Source organism: Pleurodeles waltl, chromosome 8 (assembly GCF_031143425.1).
Source record: "Pleurodeles waltl isolate 20211129_DDA chromosome 8, aPleWal1.hap1.20221129, whole genome shotgun sequence".
NCBI classification, from domain to species: Eukaryota; Metazoa; Chordata; class Amphibia; order Caudata; family Salamandridae; genus Pleurodeles; species Pleurodeles waltl.
The window spans coordinates 1,526,721,886-1,526,745,907 of NC_090447.1; the positions used below are offsets into that span (position 1 = coordinate 1,526,721,886).

General features: G+C 44.5%; 1 protein-coding gene across 3 annotated transcripts in view; it reads left to right on the forward strand.

Annotated features, from left to right (window-relative positions):
• LOC138248910 (zinc finger protein interacting with ribonucleoprotein K-like) overlaps window positions 1-24,022 on the forward strand; it is a 92,967-nt gene that overhangs the window by 11,275 nt on the left and 57,670 nt on the right. For all 3 annotated transcript variants that reach the window (XM_069202892.1, XM_069202890.1, XM_069202891.1), the window contains 4 exons: window positions 3,055-3,181; window positions 5,672-5,779; window positions 10,033-10,140; window positions 12,513-12,602. In XM_069202892.1, the coding sequence (XP_069058993.1) occupies window positions 3,055-3,181; window positions 5,672-5,779; window positions 10,033-10,140; window positions 12,513-12,602 (433 nt within the window). The remainder of the gene's footprint in view (window positions 1-3,054; window positions 3,182-5,671; window positions 5,780-10,032; window positions 10,141-12,512; window positions 12,603-24,022) is intronic.

Genomic DNA, 24,022 nt, shown 5'->3' on the forward strand with positions numbered 1-24,022 from the left:
CCCTGCGTTAGGGTTAGAAGGCCTGCCAGAGGGGTGACTTACCTATGGTGCATGCATTGTATAGGGGACAGGGCTGTGTGACCTGTCAAATTTACATTTTGGGATTGCACCAGGACACTCAGCCTGAAATGGCAGTGCTGGGTGCATCTAGATGCATGGCCATTGAGGGTGGCACAATATGTGCTGCTGCCCTCAGGGGTCTACCCTTAGTACCCCATGCCCTGGGTACCTAAGTACCATTTACTAGGGACTTACAGTGGCAGCCAAAAGTGTTGCCAATTGTATCAATACCTTTGCAATTTTAAGGAAAGAACACTGGCACCAGGTTAGCAGGATCCCAGTGCACTTCAGTCCAAGTTGCATCTAGAAACCAGGCAAAAAGTGCAACAAGGTTTCCCATTATGTTTCCATGTTCTGCTCCTTCCTTGGTATGGCGAGTTATTGTTCTAGATACATACAAGATTTTGCCACTGTGAGTGCTCCATTGAAAGAGTTGACAAAAAGAATGTTTCAAATCACTGGCCACATGAATGCACGCAAAGTTTTAAGAGAAGCAAACAAGCTATTGAAAATACTACAGAATTGGCATATTTTTATCCAAAGTTATACATAAAATTTGTGTTGACGCTAGAACGGTCAGGTTAGGCGCAATCTTTGCACAGCACAATGGACACCCAAATGGTTGAAGACATATTGTAGTATATACAAGCAAAATTTTGTCCCAGACTAAACATGCTTTTTCACAACCTGAAAAAGAAGGTTAGCAATGGTGTGGGTTTGTGAACATTTCCACGTGTTTTTTTTTTTTCACAGGAAACATTTCACACTTGTAACAGATAATCAAGCATTGCTGACCGTCTTTGGCAATCCAAAGGCAAAAATGCCTCAGTTCATTGAACACTGGGGTCTATGATTACAAGAGTACAACTACATAATTGTGCATCTTACAGGGAAAGATCAAAACCCTGTTGACTGTTTTTCAGGAGTGCCTCTACAGTGTCAAGGTACCCCATCTAAGACAGCTGAGGCCACATAAACTTCATTGTGAAATCAAACACACCAGCTGCCATTTCGTTGGAACAAATTATCACGGCCATGAGTCAAGATAATGGCATGTTCAAACTGAAAGACTTTATTACACTTCAGTCATGGAACCAACATACTCAACCTCTTACCAGTGACAGTGAATGCCAGAAGTTGAAAAATGATAAACTGTCCGTGACACAGGAAGGCATTATCCTGAGAGGTTCGAGAATTGTCAGTCCGGGGAGTCTGCAACAGCAAATAATTGAAGTAGCCCATGAATGCAATCTTGGAATCGTTGCCACAAAACAAGCTCTGCAGATCCAGTTTTGTTTCCTCATCTGGATGAAAGTTGAAAGAGAGTTTAAGGTCTGTCATCTGTGCAACTGTTTGTCATAGAAAAGCTGCTCATCACCCCTTAAATATGTCAGAGTTGCCAAATCATGAATGGGAAAGAATTGCTGTTGACTTGTTCAGTCCTTTTGACAATGGACATCACCTGGTGGGATTGTGGATGAATACTCCAGCTTTCTATTAGTAGAAGATCTCTCATCCATCACCCAGGAAAGAGTAATCAAGAAAGTATATGGCATCTTTGCGATATGGGGTATTCCCGCAATTCTAAAATCTGAGAATGGCCCACCTTTCAATTGTTGCGAATTCAGATACTTTCTCCATCTGCTTACTGTGAAGCATCAGAAGAGCACCCCACTTTGGCCACAGGCTAATGGCTTTGTTGGAACTTTCATGAGTACATAAAAGAAAGCTGTACAGTGTGCTGCATTAGAAAAGCTCGACCTTAAGATTGTCTTGAATTTTACCCTACAAGCTTACTGTTTGACTCCTCACTTGACCACAGTGGAATCACTGATGAAGAGACCCGTCCGAATGACTTGGACCATAAAAAGAAATTGAAGGCCCATGCCAACAAGAGACGACATGCCAAAGACATTGTTTTCACAAGTGGAGATTGAGTGCTCGCCCGTCAGCTGAGAAAACGTACATCTGATGCTCCATTTGATGGTGACCCATTTCGTAGTGTAACCAGCAAAGGACACATGGTGACTACCCAACATCCTGGGAAATCCATCATGCGAGACTCCTTGCATTTTAGGCATGTGGCTCATCATTCGTCAGATACCGATGTCAATGCAGACTGTCTCAGAAAAGACAGTTAGAAACCCACATACTGCTGTTGCTCCTGCATTGCCAGTACAGATTATGGACATTCCTGTTGCTGAATCCCAGTTTCCAAAGACACGATCGGGCGAGCCATCAAGGCACCAAGAAGCCTTATTGAAGAGTCACGATTTTGTATATGTTTATAAAATTATTTAAAAGAGGGGGAGATGTAATGTGATGTGAGTGTGAATGACAGAACTCCGTTGGCTCCTGAAAGAATTCATAGAGTGATGACGTCGGTGTTAAAACTTGGTGAAGTGAATGCAGGTTTAGAATGTTGAGTTCGCAGTTACACGCAGATGAATAAAGACGTATAACACACAGTTCCATGTGTGGCATATTCATTGGCTGTTATCCAGGCTGGGGAGGACACTACAGTACAGTCTCCAGGCCAGATATGTCCTACTTCCTGGGCCTGCATTCCTAAGAGGTGCCACATACCCACTTTTATTGCATATGCATATCTCAGCCATCGCCTTCTGTGCACATCGGTTACAAATTGTTGGTCAGTAGTTCGATGTCTCAGTAGCGTGACACCTTGAAGAGCACCTCAAAACGAAAATAATAACTGATAAATGGAAGTGGGGTGTATCTTCATTTGGTACTTTGTCCCACCTGTAGGAGTTCCATTCTCGTATTAGCCAAGACTCGATGGTGTGGAGAAAAACCTTTGGTAGCTACACAGGTGGCTTATCTTGTTCCATCGACAGTTTGTGAGACATGACCTACAAGAAAGAATATCCTGCTTTACATGACCATGCATGAACATATTTTGTTCCAGATGAGGGCCAACCGTGTTCAGTTTCCAAGTATGACCTAAATGTTTACTATTTACAATTCTTCTTCCAGATGCTGCTTTCATTCCAGGATGTTGTCTCCCATTTCTCACAAGAAGAGCAGGAGCTTTTACACAACTGGCAGAAGGATCTATATGCAAATCTAATGAAGGAAATCCACCAAGTCCTGATGTCACTGGGTATGGTAACATTTCATTTATTTTCTAAACTTTGCACATTCTACAACTTATTGAACAGTTTATTTGACAGTTTAGAGTTCTCACAATAGATTTGGAAATATTTCTTTGAGCCTCCCTTCACTATGTGTATGGCCATTGGGCATTTACTTTTCTATTATTTGTTTTCTTTCGTTATCACATTAGAAGTGAATTGTACTACTTTATGTAAGGCAAAATAATTTTTAAAGATATATTTTATTAACGCTTTTCTGTTTACACAAAAAGAAAAAATAACAAATGGAACATACTTTTAACCATTAATACATAGCAAATACTTGAATCTGCATAGCACGCTGTCATATATATCCCACATTTTGCACTTCTGTACACATCACATGACGTCTACATGATAGCCAGTTGACCATAAATATTATTCCATTAGCACGTGGAGGTGGCCACGGCGTTGTCTCATCAGGGTTATGTTAGATTTTCTGGATAGGGCCTTCCGGGTGTCAAAGTCATCCTGCAGCTTTTAATCCCGTTTCTATATTTACCTGTCAGGGTAAGACTTGGAAACATAGACCACCTAAATTAGTATTTGGCTTCAGACTTCATTTTGTGCACTAATGTCAGAATTCCTGGTACAGTCATTGCTTCAAGGACAGCCGGAGGTGAGAAATATAGATTACATTTATGGGAGGAGTAAAAATGGGAAAGGGTAACAGAGTACCATCCGGTCAGGTGGCCAGTAATCTGCTCATGATATAGACAAGAATCTACTTCAGGAGAGTATTAAAAGTAATGCCATTGTATTGCTGATCCATTGAAATGCATGAATGGTTCTCTTTGGAGGTTGCAGTATTTGGTGTGATGTTTTTTCAGTAATCCATTTACTAGATTACAGAGCACGATACACAGCAGAGGATGGGCGATGCCCAGGTGGCCTGTTGTCTCTCTTCATCTGAAAACAACATTTTCTTGTTAGAAACATTTTTTTAGCTTTGAAAATATCAGCGAGAAGTACCCACCAAACCCCTGGATGCCAGGAAGAATATTTTGAATGCGATTCCATCTCTAACAGGGGCGAGTGAATTTTATTCTGGATGTTAGCAATTAGAACTAAATATTGCAGGTCCCTAACAGAGCAGCACAGCATGTTTTAGACATTCTTTAGCTGAGGTGGAAGTCAGAACAGTAGCACAAAAGGCTTTTGAGCAGTCCAGTTTAGAGATGGCCTGGGAGTCCCCTTCCACTGCATCAAACCTTTGTGTCACATATGAGAGGCAATTTGCCCGTTTGCGAATCCAAAAATGCCTTTCAGTATTAATGAAAGGCATTCGCAATGCAAATTTAGGGAATCGCTAAAATAGCGATTCCTTAAATTTGCGAGCCCGTTTAGAGAATCGCAAACTGCGATTCTCTAAATAAGGAATCCTTATTTGCGATTTCTAAACCACATGTATCAAGCAAATCCTTAATGCGAATTGGGCATTAAGGAATCGCAATTACCATCACGTAAAACTTGGTGGTAATCATGTGCAAATTTTAAAAATGCATTAAAAATGCATTTTTAAAATTGACATGTAACGCACACATGCCCCTTTGGCAAGTGTGCGCCTTACATGTGCAACAAAAACTTTTTGGGGTGCAGCAGAGAAGAGGGGGCCTTAGGCCCCCATGACCCTGGGGTTTTGCATCTCCAAAATTGCGAATTCCAATTAGGAATTAGCTATTTGGGAAATGCAAAAAAATTGCAAATATGGGCCTACAGGCCCATAGGTGTGAATAAGGGCTGTATCGCTATTTGTGATTCGGTAATAGCATTTGCGATTTTTAAGAAATCGCTATTACCGAATCGCAAATATGATAAATAGCACTTTGCGAATCAGAAATAGCGATTTCTTAAAATTCGCTATTACCGATTCGCAAAAGGCTTTTTTGATACATCTGGCCCTGAGTCCCATACATACCTCCTGCTCCTCAGGACACTGCAACACGGCCACCCCTTCTCCCAGACATTGCCTTCTCCTGTGCTGTCATACTACCCACCTCTTCTATTCTGCCATCTCCTCTCCACTGTATCCCCCATCCTCTTCTGTCATCTCCTCTCCACTGTATCCCCCCATCCTCTTCTAACACTCTCCATATCCTACCAATCTTCACAAAAAGTGACTTCTATCTCAGTTAAACCCACAATGTTGGCATTACTGCAGATCGTTCACCTCCATAGAGACTCCTTCTAGATTTCCAGCTCACACCAGCTGACTCTGTGTATGATCAAATATGTGTAAAGGTAAATTATGTATCTATAATAAATTAATAAGAAATGTCTCCCCCAATGAGCATGTCCCTACAACACAAATCTGTTCCATTAGCAGCCCTTTCACAGGGAACTCGGGCCCTCTCCATTACTCTAATTCCATTTCTGATAAGCTCCTACATTTACAGTCTTTCTGTATTGGGTCATGAGAACAGTAGATCACTTACAAATGTACTTTTCTGTTTAACCAGGTCCTGTGATTGCAAGCACAGTCTTTTCATTAAGATTGAATGAAAAAGGTCGGTTCCCGGTGGACTTTGAGGAGTTTGATCGAGGACTCAATGATGACTATCCCCCAAGTGAGTGAAAAGGGTGCAAGGTTTTCAGTAGTACCCTAGTCACAAAGATGTGCATAGATGCTCAGAGACACATGACTACTCGTGCATCGACACACACATAGATGGAAAAGTAAGGAATATCACTATGTGAAAGCATCCTAAGGTCCACTGTTCGGAGGCTCTCATTGGAAGAATCTCCTGTTTTCTTCACCTCATAATTTAATATCTTCAGATTTTTCCATACTAAATCATGTGTTATCAAGAGATACATTATGTTTATGTGAAAACTCACATCAAGGTGCAGCTTCTCAATAAGTGCAAGGTGGCATATGTGTGTTTGGTTTTTGAAAGCACCGCACGCATCTGTAGACTTGTTCTCAATGGTAAGACGATAACTCTGAGTGAATAAGCAATTTGTGCGGCTACTGCCAGGTTCGAGTTGCTGCACAGGCCTGCGATGACTCTGGCAGAGCTTGGAGGTATTTCCAGCCTTTCACTCTGCAATCTACAGGTAGCCTTGTTTGCACCCCATCACTGAGCAGCAGTCAAAGAGTATAGTTTGTAGGAGCTCACTCTAATGTACACTGAAGAGCTCATCCTTGAGGATGCAAGTGTGTTCCACAGTGCCACCACATATGTCATTACACAAGAACATTTATATACACTTCTGTACTAACCAACAGGGACTGTTATCGGTGGAAACAGCACTCTGGGGAGAAGTGCGGCTTGGTATAATTGTACCAAATGTTAAGAGCAGGGGCCGGTATAATATTGTGCAGTTGGTCTGTAGTGCAGATGAGATGATTTGTAAGATAAGATTTTTCTATATGATAGTGTTTTGTAGGCAGGGATGGACATTTTGGGGCCTCCCGCCTAATCCGTCTCAGTGAGAACTAGGTCATTGTTTATTCCTCCTGTGCCGTTACGTCAGTGTCGCCGTATTGGGGTGATGGATTTAAAGCCTTCTGGACCTAAGTGGGCACGTCAGAATCTCTGTATTTCAGTGTTTGTGACTTTTCTGTTTCTTTTTTGGGGTGTATTGTTTCTGATTTAGTTTCTAACAGACCAGTGTCCACTGAGTCTGTTGCATCTGCATCCTTGTGTCTGGAGTGTCCCAGCTCATTGTCACTGTGTTTTTCCTGTTCTCTTGTACGTCTGGTGTTAGCCAAGACCTTTTCATTTTAGTAAAATTATATACAAAATACTTACAGAGCCTTCAGCCAGCTTCTTCTTTCATGGGCCTGATGTTTGTCATATTTGTCTCCCACCCACTGCAGCATACAGTAAGGGGCAATGGGCCAGCACACTTGAGTCATTGGATAACTTCAGTGTGAGTCACAGCATTCTGCTCTTTTACAAGCAGCACATCCGCACACAAAGTAGTCCCCATAATGCTAGAGGCTGCTATGGAAGTGTGTGCTTTTTAAAACCCCCCAAAATATTATAGCTTCTAGACTTATTTTTTTTATATCAGAGAACCATACCTTTTGCAAAAGCAATAATGAAGCAAAACAGGCATTAGCATAACAGGCCAGCAGCGGATGCCAGACCTACTGGCTTTGTCAATGCCTATTTCCTGTTTCATCAGAAGCAGTGTTTCTGAGGTTTCCCTTCCCAGAGGCTCCATGCTCCCTGGTTTCTTATCCCTCCAGAATCGTGGACTTTGAGGCCCTTTTACAGAGGATTCCCAAGGACGGGTGTACATAGACAGAATGGACAGTCAGCTCCGCTCGTATGTGGGAGGAATCAGCTCTGCTCTCTGTGACAAATGATGGGGTAACTTTGCTGCCCGCTCCAAGAAGGGGTTAATTCAGCGGGGCAAGGGCTAGCACTGCTGTTCATCAAAGACGAGACATTGACACTCCATGATGTGGAGCAGAATTCGTGTACTTCAGCACAAAGGCATCGCCAACATTCCCTTGGTAAAAGCCTGTCACAGGGTATTCTCTAGGATACTGTCCCCACCACACATCTCTTCAGCATTTATGTCACCCTGATGGTTTACTGCTGCAGCCCCCCTTACCATGTAAACATTCCCTCTAGCCGCAGTTTCTGCAGGTTCTAGTGACACATTCGCTGGCAGCCCCTTCATAACAATGGATGAAGTGCAAACTCTTGCATGATCTTTGGTACTATACACTTTTTTAACTGAAAAAGTTATTGTACAGTTAGTTAAAACCATTATAAACTAAGGGTATGGTAGAAGCCTCGAGCAGTTTCGGCGCCGTTATACTACTTAGTGCGCCCAGCATCTTAGGGCGATGGCTGCCCGAATATTAACTGAATCAGGCCTACAAGTTTGCCTCACGTTTTACACGACTAACTTGCCCTTTGCCGCTAAAAATCTCATTTGCCCTAGCTTTTGGAGGAGCTCATTCCCTGGTCATCTCACAATCCAATGATCTGATCTGCTAAATAGTACATGTCTAGGTCAGGAACTCCCACCCCACCCTTCCTTATAGGTCTCTTGGGAGGTCCCACAGCCACTCTGCGCCGATCCACAGCCCAGATTGAGGGCCTAATTGCGAGTTTGGTGGTCTTGCAACTGCCAAACTCATTGTGGCGGTCAGACTGCCGCAGTCCTGGCGGTCCCACCACCAGATTACAACCCTGGTGATCGTCCGCCAGCCAGGGGCCGCCATCAGGACCATGGATCCTGACGGGTTGGGGCGGGTGAAATCGTGATAAGCCATGTCAGCGCTGATCACGACCTCCCTTTCCTCCAGCCTTTTCATGGCGGGGTCCCCCCATGAAAAGGCTGTGCTGGGGGCCACAGTGGGGACCCTGCACTGCCCACAACCAAATTGTGCGCAGTGCAGGCCCCCTCTGCCCATCACCCTGAGGATGCGCACTGTCTGCTACAACAGACAGAGCACATTCCGAGGGTGCTGGGGACACCCTCTGTGCAACAGAGCCGAGGCCAATGCCGCCGCACTGTATCCACTGGGCTGGCTGGCGGAAACCTCATAATCAGGAGTTTTCCACCGGTCAGCCCTACGCAAACATTGTAATTGGGTTGGGGGGGGAGACCTCCAGCTCTGCAGCGGACTCCTCCCCATGGGTCTGGCGGGCCGGGCCGACTGTCGCCCCGCCAAACTCATAATCAGGCCCGAGTCTGTCAGTGTTGCTGCTGCTTCCCTAAACCAAGCTGTTCTATCCAAATTGGTAGTTGTCTAAAGTAATAAAGCAGTCTTGAGAGCGTCGCCATTTGGATTAAGGTGATCCTGCCCATGACCGGCATCTGGAAGATGTAGATATACGACATCAGCAAAGTAGACACAAGTGTAACGGCCATAACTGACATCAAAGTGAAAATGAGAAAAAAACAGCCATATATTTGATAGTATTCAACCCAATGTATGTTAAAAACCCTTCTCCAGGTTTTTAGCTGTAAGTTAAACACACTCCGTTCTTAAAATGACTTGGACATACCTCATGAACAAGAGATGTTTTTCTAAAATTTGTTTCCTGTGCCCTGTGTGCCAGGTACGGCCTTCTATTGTCTTTATTTCAAATTCTGAGCTCCAATAAGAGGCCAGGAGCAATGTAAGCCCCCGGCTTTTGGTCTGCAGTGCAGCTTTTGTTCCTGACCTTCCTTCTCCAGAGAAACTTCCCCCATTTCAACTGTGATTTCAGTTTAAATTAACTTCCAGACATTGGGCCTGATTTAGACTTTGGCGGAAGGGTTACTCTGTGACGGATATCCCTTCCAAATATAGCATTAATGATACTGTAGAAGTTGGAATGCCGTTGGGTTCCGAGTCAGACCCTGAGAAATGGGGAATTATAGCAGGAATCATTGTTTCAGCACCCCCTTCCCCACTTCTCGAGATCAGACTTTGTATTCTTCATTTGTTGCTGTTCTCCACTCACACATTTCCCTGTTTTTTTTTCTGGTAAAATACCTAGGAACTGGACATGAGTAACTTTGGGAATCACTGTTTTCGTACTTCCCTTGTTATTCTTCCCTCTGCAGCATTTTGGCGAATGTTGCACTATTCAAGTATAGCACAGATAAACACACGCATAGATATAGCACTCACCAGCTGCTGCAGAAGCACAGTTTGCAAGAAAATGCTCCGTAATCACTGAGGGAGGCGCAGTCTAGGGCAAGCGCCACAGTGGTTATAACTCCTCCATCTTGTGCTGGATGAGAAATGGTTTGTGATCCTGTCACTGACTGTGAACGCACAGGCGCATTGGTAGAGGTGACTCTAGTCTGGGAACCCAGCGACTGATGGTGAAATCACTCTGTAATGTTTGTATTCATGCAGAAGAGAAGACCACAGGAATAATCTCAGAGAGCATCAAAGAAGAGGGCGAGGTCTACTCTTCGGTGGATGAGGACCATGAAGTAGTTGCAAAGGTCTTCTGGCCTGTTGGTAAGGCGTCCTTTTCTACTAAACATAGGAATATCACATTATTACAGTAAATCGATAGCGTGAATCAAAGCGATCAGTGAAACTTAATACTAGGCCTCTGAAAGACATAATGAGTATGGACTGGGTGTTAATCCGGTTTACAGGTTGAGGGGAGGAGAGTTCTGCTAAAGTCGTTGCTTGCTCCTCCTTTTGATTTGCCAGGTGTGTTTTACAAAAATCAAAAAGCTAACTGTACGCATGTTGGTTGTTGCAGAGACATGGCAACAGTTAGAAGAATACCAGCTGCTCACTCATTTTACAAATGGTGTTGAAGCAGGTTCCAGCTAATATTGTGCTAAACAAGTACAGCTATGATGACACCAACGTCGCTCTAGCACAAACCTTTGATTCGGAGGAGAACTGGGGAGATTAGCAAAGAAAATTGTCATGTAGGCTCCGAAGTATATAGACTCTGTAAGAAGATTGGCACAGCGTGAGCGGATAAGCTTTGGAGTTGGCATGAAGAACGTGGCTTAGATGAGACAATGTGTAGGAAGGTTTCCATCCGGATGTTGGCTAAGACTCCACCACTCATATAAACTGGCTCTTAGCTCTGCACAGTCAATGGGGGCACCTGGTAATTTGACCAAAGCAGGGCTTTTAGATCCCCCTCTCTTGTTGAATCTGTGGAACACCAAACAAATGATTTAGTTTTATGTCTAATATTCAGATGCTCTGTGGCTCACTAGTTCTGTTCTAAGGTAAGCATTTTCAGTAAAACAGACTGTCTCAGCTAAGTTTACCGTTTCTCATGTTTTCATGCAGGTGGTTCAGGTACTCTGATCTCTGCCAGTCCTGCAGTCCCATAGTCATTCATCCCAACGACAGTACATGTATAAAACACACCATACATGGTAAAAGTGATGGAGTGCGCATTGCCCTAAGAGTTCCCCCTATATCCCATCCATCCATCTCACACTCTGCAGGGGTTCTGTGGGGGCATCATAAGATTCCTAGATTGTTTTTTTTCTCTCAAATGCAGTATTTGTCCGTACATGCCCTCCAACCGGATCCAGTCGCCAACACTGTCAATCTCAGTTGTAAGCTTCTGTAAATATGTTCCATTAATTGATATTTTCAGCAAAAACAAATTAAATAACAGATACATTTTATAATGTTGCCATATGTGTACTTTGTGGATTGTGAACAGTGCATTGCATAGTCCAGCATAATGCTTTCATGTGAATAATTTAACAAAGATGCAACCAAGGAGTGTCGTGGATCCATTTTAGTTTGCTAGAGTGCTAAGAGTTTAGCTTGGCCTCGGCTTGCAGGCCTGTGCCCTTTTATCTAGACAAACATGCTCTGTTGTAATATTCATTTTTTAGCAGTACTTGTAGTGCTTGCATTTTATAAGGAATGTTTTTATGTTATAATCCGTTGCCAATCCGTGAAAGCGTCATTATCAGTAATGTACCTATTGGATTGTCATCATGTCTCTTTGCTTCACAGAATATGAACGTGAGGCAATTTGTTTTGATATTGACGATCCAAGTTTGCGCACACAATCTAATGCTTAGGTACATACCAACGTCAGGATGTCGTGGGCCTTATATAAACACTCTGTGAGACCAGAGTCGTTAGAGGGGTTTGACCGGTACTGAATGTCATTTTGGACTATTAGGCCATACCTGAGAATGAGGGGCACGTGACAACCCAATAACTACACTAGACAAGTAGTCGAGAACTTTGCTGATGTTTCAACAAATGAGTGGGTTTTTAACATGACAGGGACCCTGTGGAAATGGTTTAGCACTATTTCACAATGAATTTAAAGCAAGGAAGGGAATTTGGTTTGAAAAACATTTATTTGAAAATACTGAATAAATTAAGAGAGGAATACAACCCAAAACAGTTTACAAACCTCTACAGAGCTTTTAAGGAAAGTTCATTCAAGTGACAGGAATGGAGAGAAGGTGGAGCTGGAACCCGGTTTATTAAACATAAAAAGAACCACAACGTACAGTAAATTGTGAAAATATAGTATGTCAGTGATTGATAAAGATATATGCCTATCATTCACATACCTACATAAGAGTGCCTACTTAACAACCAAACGAAGGAGCTGCTATTAGTGATACAACCCACAGGGTCAGTCAAGCCTCTGCCGAGAGGTTACAAATCCAAAGTAAAAAATGTGAACGAGGTTTCATTGCTGAAGCTGAGAATAAGCCATTAAAAAAAATCAAAAGACAATGTGTGCACAGAGATGTTATTTCTTTCCATTTACAGGGAGGAAACAGGACAACATCAACCACTCTGCGGGGGAAAAAAGGAGAAATGGCCTAAACTCATGTTATTTCAGTCTGAAACATTCATTTTATCTCCTCCAGGATTTCATCCCCTGACATCTGAGCCCGAGGACGCTTTCCTGAATCCCATTGATGAGGACGGAAGAGACGGCGGCGACAGAGTCAGTGCAGGTAAATGACTCATTTCATGGCTGTAGCTGGAGAACGAGCCTCCATGTTAGGACTGGTGTGTTGTTGATGGTGCAGAGTTCTTGCATCGCTGCCACTGCATAGGGTTGGACCCCATGCTTAGGACTGGTGTGTTGTTGATGGTGCAGAGTTCTTGCATCGCTGCCACTGCATAGGGTTGGACCCCATGCTTAGGACTGGTGTGTTGTTGATGGTGCAGAGTTCTTGCATCGCTGCCACTGCATAGGGTTGGACCCCATGCTTAGGACTGGTGTGTTGTTGATGGTGCAGAGTTCTTGCATCGCTGCCACTGCATAGGGTTGGACCCCATGCTTAGGACTGGTGTGTTGTTGATGGTGCAGAGTTCTTGCATCGCTGCCACTGCATAGGGTTGGACCCCTTCTGCTTATCTCAGTGTGCTGCTGAAGTAATACTTTACCACCGTAATACTGGCAATTTCCCTGCATTTTCATCTCATTTCTAATAGTTTTTTTTTTTTAAACTTTAAACCTGTAGTAACTCCCATTCACTCGAGGTAACAATACATCACAAGTCAGCCTATTGTGAAAATAGCGTTTGGGGATTTATTTTGCTGCTTTATTTGAGAACATGTGAGAACACTTTACATTGAAGCCAGAAATCAGGGATCAGGGCAGATAAAAAGGGGGGCACCATAGTATTGCAGGAGTAAAGACTTGAAGCCAAACGTATTGAAGGAAGTTGCTTTTGCTAATCCTGTGAGTCACAAAATCATGGGCTTTGCAGTCGCACAATCTAAAGTTGCAATGTACAAAGATGCTTTGCGAGTCTGAAATTTCTTTCCGCTTACTTCGCTGTGCTTTGGACAGAGGAGAAGACATCAAAGGGCACGTTCCACTTCTGAACTGCAATGCATTGTATCACTGATTTGCGACTGCCATTGATAAATACCGACCCATCAAAAGAAGATGGTATGGATTCACTAAGTGGAGGCTGTCTGTGACAGACTTCGGGAATGACAGACATGGATATTGGAAGGCGCAGACCATGGTCCAGGGGGGCACTGCATCCTCTCCCCAATGTCTCTTTGCGGCATGACTTCAGAGTGTAAAAATGGGATGAGATCTGTATCCTTGCTCCATGGTCTAAAGGGGCAAAAGAGAAATAAACCTTAAACACACTTAGGGGGTCATTCTGACCCTGGCGGCCGGTAACCGCCAGGGTCACCGACCACGGGAGCACCGCCAACAGGCTGGCGGTGCTCCCGAGGGCATTCTGACCGCGGCGGTTCAGCCGCGGTCAGAAAGGGTAAACCGGCGGTCTCCCGCCGGTTTACCGCTGCCCCAATGAATCCTCCATGGCGGCGGAGCGCGGGATTCAGACACCCCCTACCGCCATCCTGTTCATGGCGGGAAACCCGCCATGAACAGGATGGCGGTAGGGGGTGCCGCGGGGCCCCCGTAAGAGGGCCCCGCAAAGTATTTCAGTGTCTGCTTTGCAGACACTGAAATACGCGACGGGTGCAACTGCACCCGTCGCACCCCTGCAACTACGCCGGCTCAATTCTGAGCCGGCGTCCTCATTGCAGGGGCATTTCTGCTGGGCCGGCGGGCGCTCTTTTGGAGAGCGCCCGCCAGCCCAGCGGAAATGTCTGAATGGCCGCCGCGGTCTTTTGACCGCGGTGCGGTCATTCGGCGGCGGAACCTTGGCGGACGGCCTCCGCCGTCCGCCAAGGTCTGAATCACCCCCTTAATGTAAGCAAGAAAGCCCTGGGCAGGTGACAATAAGACTGGGAAGCTCTGACTGGAAAATGAGTTCACCATCTGAGATTACTGTATCATACCTCATCTGCCTTAAAAACATATCACCATTTCATGGAGCGAGCCCAGAGTGCTGAGCCGAGCTACCCTCTGAGAGTTATTTCTACTAAAAAGTTACCCAGGTAACCATGTTGCAATAGAACCATAGCCGAGAATCTCAGAATCAGTATTATAGAGCAGTAATCATTACTGGGACTGCCCAGTAACCACTGACTACCTCAGGACCAAGAGAAGTCTCACTCGCCCCTTTATAGCCTCAAGGAAATCATGGAAGAGAGAGATCAAAGATTGTGGACAAGCACTTTATTACATGCACAACTTCACTGTTTCCTTTGCATTAATTCATGGATTGTACAATTCCTCTCCTTCTCCTTCCCAAACACAATTCTGGACATGTTGAGTGCTAAAAGGGAAGCAAGAAGCTTAACAGCCTTTGGGGTTCCAGCAAAAGTGAGGGTTTTGATGACCTGGACAGGACTGCTTCCTGTTTTTATAATGACCCAAGTGAGAAGTTTATCCTGGTTGAGGACAGCTGAATGTGGTACAGTGGCTGAGCTCGGAATCATGACTTGTGTGTGGGGGGTGGACCTAAAAGGTCACCACCGTGAGGTATGCAGCAGTGATGAAATCAATATCTATTATAATAGCTCAGTAGGTCTTCCCTGATAATGTCAGCATGAGTCTGAGCTTTCCTCTGTGGGTTTGTTTATGCTAATATATGAATAAGATTGTCGGTGTGAGGTCTGCATTCTGTGGTTTTCCAAAAGACTTTGATAAAGCTTTAAGTTAGAAGCAAAGCTCTCAATTTGAAATAAAACTGAGAGGGATGCAGGAGACCAGTGTATAGGGCTTGCATTATGTGGTTCTTGTCCTGGAATGAGCATAGCAGGTGATCGCACGTAAGTAGTTTTTTTTTAATCAATGTGGAACGATGTTAAACTGTATTAAGTGTCCCCTTCTGCAATCAAAATGCTGATCAGAATTGCTTCCAATTGAGAGAACAAAGTGGGAGATCTCGCAGAGTTGCTCACCGCTGTCTTGTTGCAGGGGAGGTCATTAGGGCAGGGACAGTTGCAGGCACAAAAAAGGGCATTCAGTAGGGTCTCCATCCTGGTTTATGGGACAGAGCAGACAGAGGTCAGTCTGAGTGTGGCTCTTCAGTATAAATAGTGTATCCTCCTTCGTAAACGTTTGGAGCTCTTTTCAACGTAGACTGCTTGAAACTGTACCTAACTCTGGGGCTGAGTTGAAGCTGGCACACGGACAAAGTGTGGAGCCAATGCAGTTTATAGAACCACTGTCGCGCAGACCCAGGTTGTTGTCGAGCAGTCAGATGTAATTAAATGCTGTGATCACTCAGGTGCCAATATAGAAGGTGAGGCTGTAAGAGAAGTATCAGGCGATACCAATGAAACATAGGGTCTGATTTATATATTGGCGGAGAGGGTACTCCGTTGCATTGGCGACGGAGATCTCTCCTTGCCAATATAGAGGTCTGTCACCCAAATTTAATTGCTGGTGGATCTTAAGTTTGGCCACAGTGGAGACTGCTCTGTCTTTGCCTTGGTCAAACTTCTCTGGCGACCGTGAGGAGTAAGGGCCATTGGAGAAATGGTTACAAGTCTGCCTAGATTGGGCGGGCATGTAGTTATTTTTCACCGTTGTTTACCACCACATAAAACCTGACTATAAGAAACAGTAGAACCATTACAACGCTCCCCTCACCATGGGAGAAGCCTCCCATGAAAAGGGGAGCATTACTTTTTATCTTTTTCAAAAAGAATACATGCATTGAGTGGAACTGCTATGGTGGTGGTTCCTGCAACTGCCTTTATAAATTACCTCCTGTTTGATGGTCATTAACAAATTAGGTGGGCGGCTTCTCCACCATGGAGATGGAGTAATGTACTCTGTCCACATGGCCGACCCACGGGCCATCTGCCCAGACATAAATCTGGGCCAAAACCACTCCCAGAGAGGACGAGCAATCCCCAAACCACGGATTGGTCTGAAATAATTTAATTACTCCCTTTGAGTATTGCTCATACTGATACATCTCCTGGTCATAACAATGAATTGCTGATAGAGGATAGAACTGAAATGTTGGCTCCGACACTTACTGTAATCAAGCAAACAATCAAGACCATCTCGTGCACAATCACCAATTCTCTCTGTTCATCCCAAGACAGTGCAAGCAGGGAGAATCAAAAATGGAAGAATGATGGGCTTGAGGCATGGTGCCTGAAGTAGTTTAAATCCGGTCTGCTCTCAGAATCTTGTATGTCTGCCACCAAGGGGACCCCGGTTGACGCCCAACCCAGGGAGCTCAAAAATCATCTAAACTTAGTAAAAAAAATGGCAAAAGGCAAAAATAGCAAAGCAGATGCTTCTCCGGGCAACAAAAGCAGCATCCCAGCCAGCCAAGATGGCTGTAACTAGCACACCATCTCCTCCAATGGATGTCATCACCAATTCTAATCCTGCTAACACAACGAGAAGTCCGTGTTTAGAAAACGGCACTAAGTGGGAGAACGAGAAAGCAATTGTGGGCTTATGAATTCTGGCAAACAAGCCCAGTTAAAAATATATCCAAACGTTTAGAAGCATAGGGAGAAAACACAAATACATTATGTTAAGGTCCAGACTGATCATGCTAAGACACAAAAAGCAATACATCTAAAGCACAGGATATTGTAATGATTGCAGAATGTGTCAAGGAACTCATTAGAGAACTGCTGATAATCAGTCGGTACTGTTGAAATGCACATACGGACTGTAAACCATCTCAAGCAGAAGGTTGAAGACCTTGAAAATCAACAGCAAATGAGGGTTGTCAGGGTCAGTGAAGACTGAGGGAAAGATCAAAGTGCATATATTGTCAGGTTATTTAGGAGAGCCTTTCCAGACTTGTCATATTGGGACTGAGATTCTCAAATTCAGCAAGCACATAGGTTTGCTTTTTAACTGGAACAGCACAAGTCAAATACTCCACATACCCTCGTCCCATTCTGACGAATGTGGGTAACTTCATCCCGTGCCAAGAAATTCAGCCTAAGGTCAACTCTTCTAAACCAATCAGTGTTGGTGAGATACACATTTTTGTTAGATCTGACATTTACCACTCTACAGTGGCATGCAGGTGGAAGCTGTTGAAATGTATTTCTCAAATACTGAAACTTGGTGCTCAAGCCTTTTTTTTTTTAAGTGTTCAGGCAAGGATGCAAGAAAACTCATCTTGGGCTGGACTTGGGCCTGTCCTCTTACTCCCACTCTCAACAATGACAGGGTAGGGTGACACACTATTATTGATGTAGAATGAGGCCGAAGTAGAGAGTGTGAAGGGCAGTGAAATTTGACCTACTGTATTGTGATATTTGTTAAAAATGTTCAATTTGTCAATGAGTCATGCTGTTGTAAGGTATTAATAAGACAATGAGTTAGGGTTTTAATTTTCCTTTCTTTGCACATGAAATTAGATTTTCATAAAGAAGGAATTTTTTAAGATAGCGATCATCTGTCTCGCTTTTATCTAAGAGTCTAGCAATGTGATGTCCCTGATGCTGTCTCACTTTGACGGCAATGAGGGGGGTTGATTTTCCCTTGGGGTGGGTGGTGCTTGTTCATGCTATTGAGTATGCACAGGGGTGATCGGGTCTGGTTGGGGGAGGGGGGTGCGTGATGTTTCAGAACACAAATAGCAGAAGAGTAAATAGATTAGTAAGCAGGGTGTATAAGCTATAGTTATTGCTCTGTTAATAAGCAGTTGGAGGGGGCTTTTTTGTGGTTAAAATGCAGGAGTCCATTGAAAAAAACTAATTATCAGTGTTAGAACTTTAAATAGCTCCTTCAAATGGAATGTAATGAAAAAGGTGCTTTCAGTATACAATGCTGATATATTATGCATGTCAGACACACACTTTGCATACAAGGACAGACATGTTTTTACACAAATAGGATATGATGTACTTGCCTGAACATCTGAACAGATATCAGTTAGGGGTGCATGAAACTAATTAACCAATCTTCTGATAATGAAGGACGGTGGGCAATATCTCAGATCAAGCTTGGCTCAGTTATGTTGTGGTTATGCAGTATATGGCCCTAGCGTAGATAATCCACATGTATTTGATAAACTATCAGTAGTGCTTGTGGGAAGGCGATCTTGTGTTAGGTGATTTATAAATTAGAAACATCCAACAAGGTGGCAGCTCCTAGGATGGTCAGAGTACGCAGTACCTTGCAACAGTTAATCAACTTGCACGGTCTTAGAGATCTTTGACGATCGTAAGAATTGGATGAAAGCAGTTTGACTTACTATTGATACATATATCAGCATTATTCCAGAATCAATATGGTGCTTATTCAGCCAAGGTAAAAAGCCAAGTTACAATGGAGATTTGTCTGATGGTTATCTCAGATTAAAACCATCTTCTAGTACATTTAGATTTAGGGTCTGATTTAGATATTAGCGGACCGGTTACTTTGTCACAACAGTGTTGGATATCCTGTCTGCCGAAATCTAAATCCCATAGGAAATAATGGGATTTACATTTCGCTGGACGGGATATCCGTCGCTGTTGTGATAGAGTAACCCGTCCGCCAATATCTAAATCAGGCCCTTAGACTTGCAAATAACAGGGGAGAAGTGCTGAATGTTTGATGGGGCCCTCCTTACAGACAGTTCTTGCTATATGTAATGCTCAATGCCATTCTAGATTTTATAATAAAACAACCTTCAGTGTGCTGGTATGTGTAAGGGTAATGAGTGTTCAATACATAGCAAGCAAAATACACACTCGGATGAGAGTAGAAAAGAACTTGAGCATGCGCATTGACTTGAAAATTCAATACTTTACCGTTATCCAAAATACTAATCATCATAATAGTGAAATATTTAGACAACTTGAGCCGCTGCAGTTTATCTATTAAAGAGGGGCACATAATGGAATACGGGGACGATGTAGGGCAGCTATCAACCTATAAACTAAAAAACATAGCAATGCCACCATAATTCGTGCAATGAAGGACTAAAGTGGCAATACGCGTAGCCACACATCAGCTAGTTTAAATACTTTTCAAGATTTTTACTCAACTTTATACACAGAAGATTTATAGTCTGATCAGGACAGTATAATCAGTTATCTGGGAAATATAGATTACCGCAGCTATCTCAGACAGAAGCCAACTTCTTAGATAAAGTAATTACAGACACACAGACATTAGATACGCAGTCTCTTTATTACTCACTGGCAAGGCAGCAGGACCTGACTGTAGGAAAATGCCCCTTTTGTCATGGTCACCCCCACTTTTTGCTCACAGGTGCTGATGTTTTTCGACTGCTGTGAACTGGGTGCCTGCTAACCAGGCCCCAGTGCCAGTGCTTCTTTCCCTAAAAACAAGGTAAATGGTATAATTGTGTCACAATTGGCACACACTTTAACATCCCTGTACGTCCGTAGTAAATGGTACCCTTGGTACCTAGGGCATGGGTACTGAAGTGGGTCCCTTAGGGCTCCAGTATGTTGTGTGCCACCCTAAGGGACCCCCATACAAATTGCATGCAGACTGCCATAACAGACTGCGTGACATGGAGCAAACCATGAGTGAAAATACAACAAGGTACACCCTCTGTGTGCCATGCCCAAGTCAGTGCATCTATTATATGTAAGTCACCTCTTCAGGAGGCCTGATAGCCCTACGGCAGGGTGCATTATATTACATGTGAGGGTATATCTGCATGAGCAGATATGCTGCTGTGCGGTCTAGTTCAATTACTAGATGGTACAAGTGGACATGGAAGCCATCTTAAATATATGTACTGGTCACTGGCCATTACGACTCTCCCAGCTACATGATAGCTTTACTAAAATCTATGGTGTTTGGTATCAAACACCTCATCTTAATGAATGCACACCGATGCCAGTATTTTATTTATTATGACATGCACCCAGAGGGCACCTTAGAGGTGCTTCCTGAAACCTACCACATTCTTAGTGCGCTGTAACTTTCTGTTACAATAGCTAGACATTTTGTCATTCTATTTCAGGGCTGGAGGCGAGGATTAGGTTGGTTTAAAGCTTGTCCACTACTACAGAGGCAATACCATGGACTGGCTTGAAATAGAAGCGCGTAAATGTAGAGTCCGAAGACCAATCCGCTGCATTGAGGATGTCCTCAAGGTGGGCTCCAAGAGGGAAGGCCTTAGAAGCCATGGCCCCTCTGACAGAATGTGCCCCAAACTTTCTTTGTTTCTATATGGCCTCTTGCGTGGCCCACTTGACTCATCTTGCAATGGTGGGGGAGGATACTGCTTTCTGTGGCTTTGTAAGAGCAATGAGGAGTTGTCGTTCCCCAGGGGGACGAAGCCCTTCCGTCATCGCTTTGTACTCCTTAATGACCCATGCCACGCATAAGGTAGGGGCCCAAGTGAATGTAGGTCAGGAATTCAAACAGGGCCCTGACATCCAAAATTCTATGGCACCTAATAGTGTTGCCACTTTAGTTAACATCTGTTTCCGAGACAGATATTTATCTGAGGGCCAGGATTTGAACAAGGAAAGGACTTTATTCATGTCCCACAAAGTAGAATACCTTTGTTCCGGAGGAAGGGAGAGTTGAATACTCCAAAGCAGTTTGCAAACCAGGGAGTGTTCTCCCACCGGGTGACCATCAACCGGAGAATGACCAACTGAGATAGTCGAACGGAGGGTATTGATAGATCGGTAAGCCCTACCTTCTGAGGACAAGGAAGCGAGAAAGTTTCAAATATCCACAACATCGGTCTCCACGGGATCCAGTTGGCGTTGAGCATACTAACCGAGCCAGTAACACCAATTGGAGCGTTATCATTAATATGAGCTGTCCACCCAAGCTTTGGAGAGTAACGAGACAGTGTCTTGTGAAAGGCCTGGAACTTTCCAGCATTGCCAGTAATCCTCCAGGCCATGAGGTGTAGAGAACCCTCTAAGTCCTGGTGATGAGAGTTCCAGAGGGTACCCTTGAGAAGATCCAGAAACTGGGGAAGATAGATTGGAGAATCCCAGGAAAGTTCCATCGGAACTGGAAACCAGCCTTGAGATCTCCAAATCGGAGTGATGATCACAAGGTCCGCATGCTGCCTCCGGCCCTGAGTGGACACCCTGATTATCATCGCAAAGAGGGGAAATGCATACCCACTCCCGACCCCCAATCCTTCAGGAATGCGTTCATCGCCACCGCATTGGGGTGTGGCCTCCAACTGTAGTATCTATTCAGTTGATGGTCCAAGCAGGATGCAAAGAGATCGATCAAGAAGGGACCCCACCTGGTCGGCAGATTCTGAAACACCGAAGAATCTAACTTACAAAGACTTGCACTGTAGAGATTGCATTGCTGCCAATCATCCTCCTGATTGGACTTCCCCTGCAGATGCTCCACCATTACCGAGATCTGATGCTCCAGACAGTACGTCCAGAAGCACTTGGACAGATTGGAGAGTTGTTGAACGGGTTCCCCCCCCACCCACAAGTGATTGATGTGGTGGACCGCAGTTGATATGAAGAGATAGTTCTGCAGGGGACCATTTCCAACTTTGGAGAAATCCCAAGGAGTGGGAGACAGACCAAAAGAAAGAGTCGTAAACACTCAAATAGCTCCTAATAGGACAAGGCAGCCGAATGTGTTTCATCTCTCATGGAGAGGAAATAGATGCTTCGGCCGCCACGGGAGGTGTGGCACGCTGAGCACAAGGCGAAAGTGAAGTGCGGTGCCCCCTTGTCCCTGGAAGACCGCTCCGCACAGTGAGCGATGGGAATGAGAGGAAGGATAGTGGCTGCAAAGGTGCAAACGAGCGTTCCTGCAGCTGCACTATAGGGAGAAAACTAAGTTAATGCACACTCTACACACACAAACTTTGGGAATGCCAAATAAGCTGAAAACAAGCCTGAAAATACCTAATACGGCAAGAATGGCAAGGAAAGCAATCATAAGGCTGATAGATGCATCTGCAGTCTCTTGGAGCAGCTAAGAAAGAGGAGGGGGGACTGTCTGCAGAAGACGTTATCCTGACATTCGTGGAGGCTGATTAGATGATTTATGGGAAAAGTAGTCTTTTATATTGTGTTTTATGATGGCTGCTGGAAAAAAAGTGAAGAAAGAACAGCCTAATCACTCACCTCCAGTCCTGACAGGTGACTACTACTGTGTTGGGTCATTGTAGTAGTACCAGGATGATCATTCTGCCTACATTTTTGCATATGTTCAGATCTATCCCTCTGTATATTCCCAGCATTTATTTTAGGTACTTAAACTTTACTATTACTAACTTTGGAGATATCACAAGACAAGAGCAGTGCTGCATATTATCAAACTACCTGTTAAACATCTTGACAAGCATAATGAACTTATGGAAGCAGTAATATAAATCCTGGGTCTTATACTGACTAACGGTCAGGCTGATCTCTTTGTGAATCTTGCATTACCCGATATATGGCATCATCATGTGTTAAGATTATGTGCCAAACTTGGATTTACATCAGCTGAGCAATTATTCTGTGGTTGGGTTTTACAATCTTTCTCTGATCTGCAAAAGGAATTCCCTTTATTTTCCTTATCAGAATATGACTTTTATAAATATCTGCAGGTGTGTGATTTGCTTCACAAGAATAATGATAATATCTGTATGGTCAAGAAAAAATCTACTACATCTGATATACTAAATACTAAGGCCCTCATTTACGACGGGGTGGGACTTTGACTTGCGTGAGGAGGTTGGGGGGGGTGGGCTTCTCCTTTGAAGGGGTGGGGGCTGTTTGGCTCGGGTGGAGCTGCATGGCTTAGGCTCCGAGCGGGCCTTCTTCTTCACCGGAGAAGGGGCACGGGAATGGGAAGGCTGGACCAGGGTGGGCTGTGATGTGGAAGGAGCGGAAAGGGCAAGGAGGTGGGCACGTTTCGGGACAAGACGGGGTGGGCCAGTGGGTTCGAACAGGTCTGCACAGGAGAGGAAAAGTTTCGTGGGAGCAATTGGGGTGGGCGTGGATGAGGGCGTGGGAGTGGAGGCAGAAAGAGTTGATGTATGGGGCGTAGGTGTGCGTGTAGTGGGTGCAGGTGACTGCTCAGTATGCTGAGCAGTCACCTCCGGTGGTGGATGTCTGATGGATGGGTATCTTGCTGCGTTTGTGTGTTTTGGGAGGTGGGGGGGTGGACACAGTGGGAGAAGACAGACAGCTAGTGTGGATGTATGTTGGGTGGGTGTCTGCAAGTCTGGTGAGTGTGCTGCATGTGTCAACTACAGTAGAGGTGGTGAGTGCAGGTGTGGTGTATGGGGTGCATGTATGGCTGTCTGCTTTCGTGGTGAGTGCAGGAAGAGGAGCAGTAACAGTGAGTGAAGGTGCAGTGCATGAGGGTGTGGATGTAGAGGGGACAGACAGGGAGGCGGAAGAGGCAGGAACACTGGGGTAAGTGGACGTTGTGTGTGCAGGTGTCTGTTGGCTGTGTGAGTGCTTGTGATGGGAGGTGTGGTGCTTGTGTTTGGAAGTGTGCTTCTTGTGTGGTGCTGTGCATGTAAGCGGGTCTGATTGTGTGCTTTGGACGGGTGAAGGGATTGGGGTGCTGGAAGGGGTAGAGGAGGCTGGAGGGGGGACGGAA